Here is a 15,181-nt window from a genome sequence, read left to right on the forward strand (position 1 = left end):
CTCCATATTTCAATAGTTTTCGAAGCGAAAAAGACAGTGAACATCGAATCCGTATTTGCGAAATTAACTCTCGAAATGGTGTATCCAGTATCTTGAACGATACAGCCATTGTCTGATGGAATTAATACCACCAGCATCCTCAGTGATTAAACGTCCACCATCCTGGTTCCATGGTTCTTGGAAGAGGGTTGCACGAAGGGAGAACTTAAGGGGAGAGGAATAGGAGAAGGCAAAGGGATACATGCATACCTATATATGAGGGCCACGCATACCTATATACCTCCTCGAAACCTGCCAGAATCCCAGGACCCTCACTTCCATTTAACCGGATAATGTCCATTGTTCCGAGCATCCCACGCATCCTTGGACGCAATACGTAGAAGCACGGGCTGAAATGCTCGCGATACTACGACGAATGGCAGCCAAATGGCCGGTTAAATGTACTCTCGACTGCATTCTGCTGGCACCGGGTTCACGATCGTTTCAGGAGAACACCAATCCTTGGTATTCAGGTGTAAATTGGTCTTGAGCGCCTACTTCCGTTCTACCATTGTTGCGAAACTTGAAGATCTTGAGAATTTTCGATGGATAAGAATAGGAAACGATTGGAATTGGATCGTTCGTTTCAGTGACTGATCTAGGATTTTGGAAGATGGCGAGTTTGAATGAATTTAAATCGAAGGAAATAGGAAATTGAAGAGGAGAAATATTTGTTGAATAATTTTCAGGTTATCGGAAAACGAGACGATATTTGCTATAAACGAGCTTTATGTACAAACACGATCGTTGCATCTATACAACGTGATTCTATATCGATTCTTCTTATTCGTAATATAGCCGATTCTTTTATATGTACAAAACATTGTAAAATCTTAAACGATGGATGTCTCATTGGGCAGTGATGATTCGTAACTCAAATCCATGGACCGAGACGACTTTCGAGAACATTAGCGGCGTCCACGCGTCCCATCAGTCTTAAGTGGTTCAATAGGTCTGCTAGAGCTGTGGCCTCTTGATGTTTCGCTTCCCACAGATCCAAGATATGCTCCGTTGGACTGGCTTTCGTCGCGAAATAATCGACGTATCTGAATAAAATCAGCAGTTGCTTCAATCTTTCACTGTCTTTTAACTCGGCGATGAAAAAAAAATAGATAAACTCTCACCGATCTACTTGAAGTCTTTGCGCTAACATTCTCCAATCATTTCCACGCGCACTTGGCGGATCAAGACACTGACATAACTGTTTTCTAAGCGTTTTGGAAAATCTTCAAGGGGAAAAAATCAATTAATGATTTATACAGGGATCGAGAAAATGGGATAAAAGAAAGATGTCATACCTAAACGGTCTGGGAACAACGGATTCGGTCGACCTGTTCGAATTCTTCCCACGAAGAACGATGGATGACTCAGACTTCGTGGTCCTCTTCCCACTGGATCCGTTCCTCTTCATCAGATCTAGGTCAATTCTCAGAAACAATGTGTGCTCTTCGAAACCGCATTGACAGACTCGTAGCTCGAAACTGAGCCTCAGATCGCCCACTGTTTTCTCGATCCTAAATGATCTTCTTACGCTGGTCCTCGTAGAAGACCAGATACGACGATGCGGTATCTCTTGCCGTTCCACGAATCCGCTTTCTCTGTCCTCCAAATCGATTCGAAGCGGTGAATTCCCGGCTCTGAAACCTAAGGCTCCGTGGTCGATATGAGTTCCACCTAGCCGACGTTCCTGTATCAATGGATGACTAGTCTCAGGCAATATTTAGGGATTAAAAACAATCCGAAAAGTGCAATAATATTTGAAATTTGATCTGAAAATTGAAAATAGATAATTTAATATTGACCTGTTCTATTACAAGCTTGAAAGCAGCTTTTGTGTCCTCCATCAGATGGCACCTGATGTGATCTCTTTCACGTGACAGGAACACAGCCACGCAAATTCTCTTTACCGCGAGTCCTGGCGCCACCACAGAATTCTCCCCAGCCACTGCGTATACACTAGGAGTCTCAGTAACCAAAAAAACTCCGGAATGATCTAATTGCGCGAATGGTTGTCCAGGAAGATTTATAGGTTCACCTCCCAAAGTCAAAATTTTTCTCCACATCGAACTCGAAGTAAGATTAGAACTCGTAGAGGAGTTGCTGGAATTGTTGGATCTAGTCTCGAGATCAAGATCGGTCGACCAGAGGCTCAGTTCCCAGTTACCAGTCCTCAGTTCAGCACAATGCTCGAATTGCAAGATCACTGGTTTCACCAGATCTATTCCACTCGGGCCACAAGCCACTACGGCTGACAGTAGAGTCAGACTGGGCGGCAGACTAGGTCTTAGAGAATCGTCCCCAAGGACGGCCAAGTGTAAACCGTGTCTTCTTCCACGTGAGATAGCTCCTTCGGGTATAGACATCGAGACTCCAACTTCGGGAACCACCAAAAGCGCACCTTGCTCGTCCACCATTGCTCTCACAATGAACCCACTAGAATCCTCGTGATTCCTGTCATCCTCTCCAGTTCTATCCTCGTCATCGTGCTCGTCGTCGTCCTCGTTGGTGCTTTCCTGATTCGCCTGGCAGGTGGAACCTAAGGACCAGATGTTACCAAGGCTGGTCACTATATCCGTTGTCTGATCGTCGTGTTCGAGTTGATGGTACTTGTTTCTTACGAGATGATCGGCCCTCCTCGTTATCCGATAAGCCTCTACCACGCTGCGAGTTCTTGCAGGAAGATCTGGTCACGGAGGAGCTGGGCGATGGCCTGGTGGTCGAGGGCAGCGAGAGCTGTGGCACGTCGTAGTGATGCTCCGAGCAAGATCTGCGTATCGTCAGAGAGACTTTCAACGGGGGGCAAGGATCGAACGGGGTTTAATTCCTCGAGGGTCGTTTACCTAGACATCCTAGACGCGTTCGACTCGTCTATCACCTGCTCCAACCGCCTGTCCACCGAGAGAACTGTCCGATCGTTCTTCGATACTACGGATTTCGCGAGATCACCCGGACGACGAAAGTCCAACCTGGCCACACCGTACAAAGCCTCCATCCTTTCCTTCCGACGCATCAATCGAACGAAGAAGATGGTGGTCAGCGCCAGAATGATCGCCGCCAGGCTCAGAGTGATCCAAAGGGCCAATATGTTCCTGTGATCGATCGCCCTGGTTGCTGAAGAAACGACAGCTTTCAAACTAACTTTCTACCGTTGGAACAGTTCTTCGCAGTGGCAATTACCTTCCTTGAAGACTCTTGGTCCATCCTGTCCGAGAGCTACAGTGGGTACAGCACGAAGACGAAGAAAAACGATTTACTTTATGAGATTTTTTTACAGTCTGATTCGAGACAACAGATCAAATTTGCTAACAAGTCGGGCAGAACAAGTCGATCCGCTGACGTATCATCCTATTATATTCGTCGCGTTTCAACTCAACGACCCATACATCGAAAATTTAATCGAATCTCTCCCGGCGATGTTACGTCTGTCATTGAACAATGGGAATATTTGCCGCGTCCAATGACCGGTTAATCGAGGAAGGTTACGAAGCAACGGGTAAAGGATCGAGGAGGCCTTTCTGCGAGTCATTATTAATTTAAATCGTATTTCAAGCATGCGACCGCGAACGATGATCATCGGATGCGACGCTCGGGACAAGAGAAGCCCGTTCGCTCGTAATAAATTGTCCGCCTCTGGGCCCCGGTCATGGTGAGATAAAAAGAAAATCGAAAAAGAAAGAAAGGGGGAAAGAGAGGGAAAAGGAGGCAAGAGCGCAGCTGGGGCTCACCATTACATCGATCCGTGGAACAAGACTCGACGATGACGTCCTTGCCTTGACAGGGACGGCCACCATTGCTCGCCGGGGGGTCGTTGCAGGATCTTCTTCTTATTCTGGAACAATCGGGACCGCATGCGGACCAGGAGGACCAGCTTGACCATCTGCCGTCGACCGCTGAAAGGCAACGGGCGAACTTGAAAATCCCGATTAAATCTCGTCTTATCAGAGATGTATTCCCGGCCACGGTGGAATGATTACATCTCGTTGTTGTATTCAGTGTCTGGGAGGATGTGTCTCGTCTTTGATCGTTTCGTCGATGGGACAGGGAACAAGACTGTTTTGAGCTCGAGAAAGGGTAACAGCTATACCAGGCATCGTACTGTATATCGTTGTAATTGTTTTGTAATTGGCTGGTGCTGTCTGGCTTACCGGGACAGGAAGGATTGCACTCGACCCTCTGCGTGGCTGGACCCGGACAAGCTTGACCCCCATTCATGACCACGGGATTCGTGCACGTTCGCGTCCTCTTTTGTACACCTCGGCCGCAACGGGTGCTGCAGTCCGACCATCCGGACCAGGAAGACCACCCGCCGTTCACTTTGGGAACGAATCCAAAACGGATGGAATATTATTGAACGGATTAAGTATCGTAGTTGACGAGAAGAGTGATACGACAACGTGGTAATTTGAAGCATTTGAACTCTTTCGCTCTTAATAACGATCGGAAAAACATTTTTTTTGAAGAAAGAAGTTATTCTTTTTAAAGGATAGATGAAGATATAAAATTGAATTCATACGAACATGGATAATAGTTTAATAATAGAGATAATTATTATCATTCCATCGTAGTAATACAAGTACTTGTAGATGCAAGATAAAGCTGACTCAAAACATAGCTACCCACCGTGATTAACATACCACCAAGACTTGTTCAACAGTAGCGTATTGACTACCAGTTCCACCGTAGCGAAAGGGTTAACGATGCGTGATAGTACCACTCACTTTTCTCGCCATGATGCCAGATACAATTTACGATTAAAATGTTTCTCAAACCAACAATAAGCAGAACGCAATTAGAAAAACGTTTCGACAAAAATTAGTTAAATTAAATCTGAATCTCATTAAACCCTTTCGGAAACAACAATTATCACCGGTTCCCTACCAAGAATTCCTATTAAACTATGCAATCTCTCACGCAATACTTTTCCAATTCCCTCATTGTCTACACCTTCTCTTCTTGATACGCTTAATTATCTCTCAATACACGATCATCGTTTCTAATTACGTTCAGATTCGATACGATATTCATCAGGATCCCACGGAATCCGCAAAAATCTCACCGTAAACCGTCAACACAGCCGGTTCACTGACCCGCCTCGCGGCTATGTTCTCAGCGACGCACGAGTAATTCCCCTGATGCCTCAACTCTGCCTTTCCCAGTATCAGGTGTCCATCGCCGGTCTGTACGAAGTTGTTGGCCCCTGTCACGTCGTTCGGTATGCTGTCGGAGGAAGCTGGTGTCGAGCCAGCGATCGTCTCGAGAGGCGAGCCGTTCTTCAGCCAGTAGACCTTCGGTTGGGGCACCCCTAGTGGCGGGGTGCAGCGGAGTTCCGCGTTCCGTCCAGCCTCCACGGACAACGAGTACGGCGGCGACAGGAAGTGCTTCTTCAGGTCTGTGCACGAGGACCACCAGGCGAGGGCCGGTGGTAGGCTTTTTTTTAATATTCAGCCGGGGAAACACGAGGCACGAGAGGTCGACGAGACAGCGGAGGGGAGGGGAGGGAGGGATAGCAGCGAGGGAGCAGGGCACTCAGCGATATTAGGCCGCGTGTATAAATGCAGGGGTGCTTTTATAGGCCGCGTCTCTATGCTCTGCATTCGAGCAGAGCACACTGGTCAGGGAAGGCAGAAAAAGATTTCGCTCGATCCGCGAGGCTGTGAAGGGTTGCTGCTGCATTCGTGCGCCAGCCAACGCCATATTATTCGGTGTGTAGCGAATACGCGGAAAAATAGCCGCTTTTATATATCATTTGTGAAGGGAACGGTGTAAGTAAAGTAAAATGGCGTCGAGTACTCTGATCCACTCTGTAACATTCTTGCCCCGCTGTCTAGACCACCTCGATGCTGTGCTGTTATCAGAGATGTGTTTTTAATACGTGAATGGAAAGGATAGAAATCGATTAGATTAGATATGAAAACTTAGATTAGATATGTAGACTGCCAGTTTTTAAAAATATCTCAAAGTTATTCGAATAATTTATAAGCATTGAGTATTATCAGTTTTTATTTTGATTAATTTCTACGAAATGTTTCAAATATGAGTCTTATTTCATTTTTCATAATATGTCTCGTGAAATTTTTTCATTAAATTATTATTATTATTAAAATTATTTTAATACATTCAAGATTGTAACAAAAATTAAAGTGAATTTTCGGTGAGGATAATAAGTATTTGATAAGAAATAAAGTTAAAACGATAAAAAAATTCAAAATGATTGTACTGAGAATGATATTTGTACTTGTGAAAAGAAAATTTTAATATTAATTTTAACATATTTCTAACATATTCAAGATATACTTGGAGTGTTAAATTTTACAAAAGCTTGAAATCTTAAGGATTAAAAAAATTTCTTTGTTTTACATCAATCTAGACAATTGATTGTAATATTTTTGTTTTCAAAATTTCCATTTGATTTTATCAATATTCTTAGAAATCGCGTTCGCGTGTTATCAAACGGTTTGTTCGTTCTCCAATTCTAGCAATAAAGCTCTGTTCTTGGAGCAAATCATCGTTCCAACAAAATTACCGTCATATTATTAATTAAACCAGCCAGTTTTCTCAAGTGGATCGCGCAGAATAGCATCGTATTCGACTACGAAACATCACCACGATCGATATACACCGCGTATTCAATTTCGAAAGCACGTCCATTTCCTGTTTGCTAGCAAATACAGATTTAATTCTATGTCCTGTTTGTCTCCTGTGTATTTGCGCCCCACGTTTGAGAGAAAATTGCTCTTTCGATTCTTGAACTTTCACCTATTTTTGTGGAAATCACTTCTTCGATTTCCTCGATCCGCAATGGAGTAGAAATAGAACTATGAAAGGAGAGGTAAGGAAGAAGAGAGGCTAAAGAATGTTTTTGAGAATATGATCATTAGTTGCATTGATTAATTGATTTTAATGAATGATTTATTTTATTAAGGAACATTGAATTCACTGATAATGAAATTTTGTAATTCTATTGCCAATTTGAATAGTGTTCCTTTATTAATAGTATCATATAATGTTTAAAAAAAAATTAAAATTTTAGTTTAACATTAAACCAGTATACTATTTATATTTATGAATAATATATATAATTTAAATTATATATATAATTTATATAATAATATAATTTAATTTTTTATGAAATTAAAAATTTCAATCTTATTTTAAAGAAGAAAAACAGTTTATAATTCGTTTAAAATCATTTTTATTTTAACCATTAGAGATTAAAAAAAATTTTCAATGTATATTAAATGAATTATCAAGTCATATTATTATTTCATAATAATAATTATTTCATATTTTTTATTTATTACATAACAATTAAATGATAAATTTTCTTTGAAAAAATTATTTACAATTAATCAATTTTTCATTTTAATTCATCAATATTTAACTTTTTCAATTATATTTATTTAAATAGAGAAATATTTTAAAATCCCTTTTTTTAAATTGATCTAATATTTTTCGTTTAAATCCCTAGCATTTCAAACTACATTTACAATCTTTTTCAAATTCTTTCTAGATCCTCCTCTCATCAAACCGCCAGACACCCACAATTAGTCTCAAAAGTCGCGGATCGGCTCGCATTGTCATGCAACTCTCACCATCTCGATTCACAGGTTACCGTTCCAATTTGCATGACAACAATACACCGACTCACCCCTCATCCCCCTTCGCATAAAAATAAAAAAAAAAGAAGAAAGAAAGAAAATCGAACGAACGATGGTCGGAAGGGTAGCTCACCGATTTTGTATTCACAGGTGTTTGCTTTGCAATAGAATATCGATTAGATTTTGGAAACTCGGGTTTACGCGTCACGAGATATCCGGTGAAAACAAGCGGGCGCGGCATCCCTCGCGCCGCAACCAAGCTAACCCTCGCCGACAGCCAAGCTTACCGGAGTGAATTTCGCGGCGGGTATCTCGAAAACCCCTGTTCCAGAGCCGGCTCTGTGCTAATCGGGTTAATGAAGTTACGTTTTATGACCGATTCCAGGTGCTAGTTGCTCCCGGCCATTTTCTCTGTCTGACCGCCGCCGCTCAAGCTAAACCCTCTCCCCCTCCCTCCTCCCCACTTCTCTCTTCCCTTCCCTTTCACAGCTCGCTCGAATACATGCTACAATTGCGCGTTAATTCGTTCCCACCCGCTTTCCCTTCACTTTTATATTTTTTTTGTCCTCTTTTTCTTTCTTTCTTTTTCTTTTTTTTTTTTCCCTCTCGCCCTTCTCTCATTGCACCATTGGAATTATGAAGACTATTAGTCGACGAATCGTCCGTTTTAATTACATCGTAACATCCTGTCTTTAATGGAGCAACCTGGTGAGCCGATAAAAGTTTAATAGGAATTTTTTTTCTTTTTTCTTTCTTTTTTTTTTTTTTTTTTTTAGGAACTATATTCGAAGGTTTTAATTTGGTAATAAAGAGAAGGCAGTTTTTATTTAGGGATTATTCTTGGGATTGGAAAATTTGATTTGGATAGATTGATCGAAGGGGAGGATCTGTTCGAATAATTTTTTCCTATGATAATTGGTAATCTGTTCATGATAAAATATACATTCTGTGTGAATTATCTCTAGGATAACTTTCTGTCATTTTTTTGAAAAAATTTTCATTATTTTCAAAAAAAGCAAAAAGTTATTTTACTTTATTTCTTTTAGTTAGAATTTTTTTATCTGAAATATTTAATTTAATCCCACACATTGAGGTTTTTCCTATTATTGTACAGTAAAACAATTGTTTTACAACAAATATAAAATTGCTATTGTATAATATTTAAAATATTATTCCAGTAATCTCATAAAATCACGATTAAATTTTTTTATCAATGAAAATATTAATACAAAGAAATGATGTCACAACTTTATTTTCACAAATGTTTAATCTTTTCAGGAACTTTTCATTACAAAAACTTTTACTAATAAAAGCAAACAACTCGAAACACTGATAATATTTCATTTTATCTTGACAATCACAGCTTTGAAAATATCGTAAAGTTGCCTTTGATGCCTTATAACGTCCCTGAAGAGCGAAAGCTTAATCTTTATCTTTATTTTCACAAATCTTTAATATTAAATCAGAATAATCAAGAGGGATAAAAGAGGATTGCATCTTATAAAAAGTTGTTTAAAAAGAGATCAGAAAAACTTATTCTTCTTTAACATACAAACAAAAAAATCTTCGTAACTTCGTATTTTTGTTTTAAATCGAGTCCCCGCGAGTGAAATGCGATTTTGAATATTCTTTTCGCAACGATCATCAAACGGAGTATCAAAAGTGGGAAAGTAAAGAAAAGAAACGATCTCCTATCAGGCTCGAAGGGAAGCTCGAATAGGAAAAAAGAGGGAGGACATGAACGGATAGATTGGAGTGTTCTCTACTTACAAGCGACCTCAACCGTGGCAGGCTGCCCTCGAATCTGACCTGGTCCCGACCATGCCACGCACTCGCACTTGAACCTCTCCCTACCGAAGTACTCCTCGACCTCATTCCTCGTCACGTTCAACTCGACCTCGACGACCCTTGTTCCGGTACGAGGGTCGACAAAATCCTGGTGCTGCGACCGTTCAGCCCGGTCACCGTTACAGCGAAAATACACCTGCAATGCAGCGGAATAAGATGGCTGGTAATTGGCTGTGCGTGAAAAGGGCGGGAGAAGGCCACGTCGGTTGTCCACGTCGTGGCGGAGCTCTCGAGTGGTTAATAAGGGTGGAGAGGAAAATGACGAAGGGAAACGGCCAGAGACGACTTAGATGGCTAGACTTGCCTCACGAAAGTGCGAAACGTGGAACCCAAAAAGGTATCCTCCCTCTCTCTCTCTCTTTTGGTGAAAAGTGACGCCTATTTGACCCTTTGTTACACCATTTCTAACGTTCTATCTAACGAATTCTATTGTTTCATGGAGTACGGAGAGTCTAACGAGATCTTAGTAGGTTATTTCGTTGTAGAGGTTGTTGCCCGATGAACCGCTGCAATTTTGAATTTTCAGGAAAATTGGGACATGCGAAGTGGTGTTTCCAAGTTCTTTGAAGTTGGCGAGGTTCATTAAAGTGAGATTTCAAGCGGCGTTTGTAGAGATGAAACTTTTTTACATGAATCGGATGTGTGCGCATCGAGAAGGAAGCATATTTCAGGCTATTACATTTTCGTCTATCATGCAAAAATTTGTCGTAGTTTTTTCAAGATGTTTACGTCAATTTTAATATTTCATATGATATTTTACTAATCTTATATAATTTTTAATTGCAGGTTGTTATCTTCTATCAAGAAATTATTAATTTAGAAGATACTGTACCATTCAAACTTTTACAGAATTAATAATAAGTTCTATAAAATTCAATTTACAATATCTCTTAAATCAGTCATTTTTTTTATATAAATAACATATAATAATATTTTTTTCAGGAAATAAGAAGCTGCAGTACGACTCTATTCAAGAAACCAAAATTAACTTTCATATAACTTTTATTTATAAAGAATTATGATATATTTTCTAAATAATTTTTGTATGAATCTTTTGTTCATAACATTAAAAAAAGACGTCCTATATATAAAATAATATATAAAATAATAAAAACATATTTCCTATATTTTTTGGACATTGTAAAAATTTTTCACGCATGATTGAAATTGTGTTTGTTTTTATTACACTATATATATAAAAAAAAAAAAAGAAACGATCCTCAAACGCATGCATACATCTCAGCGTTTAAAAAATTAAAAATAAAATCATTGCATGTCTGTTGCAATATAATAAAATGTCTGAGAGTTATATGAAAATTTTATTTTTTGAAATTGGATCTACAGTGAGTTTTGAGATTTATTTCGCGTTTATTACCTGAAGAGCATGAGCCGCGCGGCAATGAAGGGTCGCAGGTTTCCCCTTCACCACGAACGTGTCAACAGGCTCGGCCAAGAAGATCGGCAACGAGCCACCGGCGATAAGATCGATATCGCTGGTTATCGTCGCGCTCTCGTAGTCACCGTAGTCATAATCGTCCACGGGATAATTATCCTCATCATCCTCCTCCGCGTCCTCTTCCTCCTTCGTGTCTGGAAATAAAGGGGAGAGATTTTTTTACACCGCGGATAGTTCAAATATCGAGCGGAAGATCTTTAGAAAGAGTTTTATTGAATGAACGAGACGATAAAAGTTGGCGAAAGTGGGGTTTGAATGATTAATCCAATTATAGGAACTCGAGGGAAGTTCCCGCGAACTATGAATAAATGATCAACGTGCGTAACTTCGGGCGTATTAAATGCGGGGGAAAAAATGAAGGTTGAAAGAGAATAGGGTAGGCGCAGAGTGTGTAAAGAAGAGAATGGTTTAATTTTATGTTGTGTTATTTTCATGGTCGAAAGTGAAACCATTTATGGATTAACTGGTATTCCTTTTTATAATTTATAAAATAACAAGCTAAAATGTTAAATTAAAATTTTTCTAATTCCTATTTGTTCTCAGATTTCTCGTGATTTTTTAATTGCATAGATTCTTTCATAAATTTCCAAGCAATTGTACAACAACAATTACTAATCAATAATTTTTAAAGAAAAATTACATGATTTATTATATCATAATAAAATTTGTTTATACAAATTTTCCAATAAAAATATCCAATTTTATAGATTATAATTTTCCTTTAAAAGCAAATAATCTATGATCTTAAAATAAGCTACTAAGATCACTTCGATAAAACGTTCTAAATCTTTCTCCTCTCGAATTCCAGAGCGTTCATCCATTTCCACTTTCCACCATTTAAACAGTCGATAAACGATCGAACATCGTGACTAATACACGTATAGTGAAATAACTCGGAAAAAGTTAATTCAACGAGCCAGCCAAGAGATCCACTCCATCCCGATCATCTTTAGCCTGTAACAAGCCGAGCTACGCACGCTTGATATCCAAACTCGATCGAATGTCTCTCCCAAGCGCGACACCGGCCACGGTAAATTTAGACGTCGCGCGATGGAAACGGTAAAGCCCGGTTTAACGATGCGCACGGGATTTTACGTCGTGTATCAGTCAGCGCGATCCACTCGCTTAGGGTATATCTTTTAGTCTTTTACGTTTACATTCCTCTTTTATCCGCGTTGCACGCCAAGTCCAGCCCTGAAACTTTATTACCCGGCACGGCTAGGCGATCGCGACTGCTTGTTTGACTTGAAGCAGTAAACCGAGAGACGATTACCCCCGTTGTCACGCTCGCGGGAAAACATGTCACGATCCCGAGCCCCGGGCTTTGTAGAATATCAACGTTAGCACGAGTAAATTCGCCACCGCGAATATATCTCTTTCGAATGGGGGATGTTTCGGTTGGATGTGTTCTAACGCGACGTTCCCGTAGTGTAAAGTTTTCACAGGAGTTGTTAAGTTTTAGCTCACATTACACAGAGAATGATTTTGGGGTTTTATACGACTGTTGGTAAATTTTTCGTGGCCGAGTGATATATTATCGTAGAGAAATTGTTGCGAATGTTTGAGAATCGATTTATTTGGATTTTTACGATCCTCCTTTTGGGACAATTAAATAATTAATGTTTGAATTTTTCTTTTTTTGAATAGAAGTGTCCCCTGCGACAAGTTTATTCTTCGAAGGAAATATATCAAGTTTTCAAAGAAAATTGTTAAATCTCATCTCATGAGAGTTAATTTCTGCAATTCTGTACAATTAGATATAAATTGTTTCATCGTTTTGTCGAGAAAATTTATGAATTAATTCTTCTTTTTAGAATAATTGTTTAATTCGTTTCTTCGAATTTATTTTTATCTTAGAGATTGAATTTTTTAAGCGAGATTTTTTTTTGTTTTATCATATCGATTTGATCTTTGCGACTGTTTTTTTGTGACTGTATAAATTATCGTTGTGAAATTGTTTTGTCATTTCTTTTTTCGAGGTTTCCTATAGGATACGAAAATTTGGGAATTAATTCACTCGGCAGCGTATTTTCGCGATCCTCTTTCCGGGATATGATTAATTGCCTCCGGTGTCGCGGACGCGTAGAATCAACGGGTAGGTTAATTTGCATTCTGCTCAGTTTTTTGGTTACGTGTTAATCTTCGTGCTCGTTCGATGGTGAGATCAAATACAATGGAACTTTTGTTATATTTTTTTTTTGGAGCATGTATTTTTATCGTTTCCTTCTTCGTCGAGTTAATTGCGAAAATCATTTACAAAAGGAATTTTAAAGAGGAAGTTCGATAAGTTTACGTTCAAAAACTTTATTAATAATTGGAAAAGTTTCGGATCTGGTTTTCCTAACCGGTTCAAGACGTATCGTGATAAGGAAAGTTTTCCACGGAACAGCAATGCAAACGCGCCAAAAGTTCTCTCTATACCAACGGCAAACACCAACAACTCCGTAACAATCGAGATCAAACTCTTGTACAGATGGATGTATGCGGGAGGAAGAAATCGTGTTTGATACGAGGTTTCCAAATTGCAAACTTCAACCCTTGAATCACTATTTACAAGAAGAGTCTCTCGCAAGTCTAGGATCCAAAAATTTATGGTTAAAGTCAGGCCAGACATCGTCTACTACAAACCGTAAGCCTGGCGTTAAGATAAATCATCCTTACTCTCGAGGGTGCTGGCGAGGCGTAGAAGCGCCAGAAGCAGTATGCTGATCTTCAGCTCCATCCTCGGCTCACATCTCACTGAATCCCTCAACCACCTTAAATCTTAATCATTCAATCTGCACAATCTTGCTTAAAATTTCAACCGATTTCACCCGTTGTCCATCTTCAACCTCTAAACTCTAACAACTGATCAATCTTCGAACTAACTCTTCACATCGTTTCTCGAGAGGAAAAGAAAGAAAGGAAGAAATATCCCGATACGAAAAAAAAAAAAAAACCAAACCGAATCAAATATATGAAAATAAAAATTATTTCTTCTCCTTCGAAAATTAAAAAAATGGAAAATTGGTGAAAGAAAAGGAGGCGTTAATCGCTGCTCGCAATTTCAAATTACATGACGAGTCCGCGCGCGGTACGGTCGGGTGCGCTTCCGTTCGAGCGTGCCGCGTAAGCGCGAGCAAGACACAAGATAGGACACGTGACCGGGAAGACCCCCGGTGCGCGCGCGATGCGGAGGAGACGGTGGGTTTCCACGGGGGTGAAATTCGCAAATGGAGGGTTGGCAGCGCACGATCCTCGCCGCTCGGCACGCGGTAGACGACTGAACTTGCCGACGTGCGCGCACCTCTATATATATATATATATACATATATACACGTCTCGCTTCGATAGCGTCGCTCTTCTTCATCCCCTTGTCGTCGGGGGTGGTGGTGGCGACGCCGCTGCCAGAGACGCGGAGGTGGTGGTGCGGTGCTACGGTTTGGAGAGGATGCCGGAGGCTGCGCCTTCTTTCCGCGGAAAACCTCCTTCCGCCGCGGCGAGATCAGACGCGTGGCCGCTCTTCTCCGCGTGTGCCTCGGCCACTTCCACTTCCCTCGATCCTCTTGTTTATCTTTATTTCCTGCGCCGTAGGTGGAGGCGAATAAGGGATGGAGGGGTAATTCGAAGTCAAACGAGTCACGCCACGTGGGCAAGGTTCCAATAAAGTTGTGGAAGGATGAGGCGGGGATTATGTATTTGGAATCAAATGAACCAAGGGGGTTGGAGGGGGTTGCGAGAGATACGTGATATAAGTGATTTAGAGATGAGGGTTTTCAAGGTTTTTGTTTCAGTGCAAAGTTTCGAGAGGATGGGGATAATTTGGAATGAAATGAACCGAAGATGAGGTTTTGTTGAGGATGTTGGAGAAGTTGGAGGGGGAGATTGTTGGAGAGATGCGTAAAATTGTGTTTCACGATTGGTGATTTAGCAAGATTTTATGGTATTCTAAGAGGGTGAGATAATTTCGAGAAAGAAATGAGTTGAAATTGCGTTTGCGAATTTAGAAAGATTATCGTATTTCTATCGTACATAAATGCAAAAGAATAAAATAGAGATAAAAAGAGAAATGAAATAATATTTGATGAAGATTCAAGAGATTGAAAGAGATTATGAGATGTAAAATCTTTTTCTATTGAATAAGGGAAAAGATGGAATGAAGATTTCTTAATAAGAAAGAAAAACTTGATGTAAAATCGATGATTGAAAGAGAGTTTAAATATTACGAGTAATATATTTACTTTTTCAATCGATCAGGGTT

General features: G+C 40.1%; 1 protein-coding gene across 1 annotated transcript; it reads right to left on the reverse strand.

Annotated features, from left to right (window-relative positions):
* Window positions 1-750: 750 nt before the first annotated feature.
* On the reverse strand, window positions 751-14,221 carry LOC410246 (netrin receptor UNC5B). The gene is made up of 13 exons (XM_393728.7): window positions 13,603-14,221; window positions 10,861-11,075; window positions 9,408-9,621; window positions 5,096-5,428; window positions 4,185-4,352; window positions 3,765-3,929; window positions 3,217-3,252; window positions 2,880-3,150; window positions 2,658-2,806; window positions 1,842-2,575; window positions 1,338-1,726; window positions 1,164-1,265; window positions 751-1,085 (listed from the first exon to the last, which is right to left on the reverse strand). Exons 1-13 carry the CDS (start codon window positions 13,661-13,663, stop codon window positions 914-916), a joined length of 3,009 nt encoding a protein of 1,002 aa, XP_393728.4. The 5' UTR covers window positions 13,664-14,221; the 3' UTR covers window positions 751-913.
* Between the last annotated feature and the right edge of the window lie 960 nt (window positions 14,222-15,181).

This window comes from Apis mellifera, linkage group LG10, assembly GCF_003254395.2.
Source record: "Apis mellifera strain DH4 linkage group LG10, Amel_HAv3.1, whole genome shotgun sequence".
Classification (NCBI taxonomy): domain Eukaryota; kingdom Metazoa; phylum Arthropoda; class Insecta; order Hymenoptera; family Apidae; genus Apis; species Apis mellifera.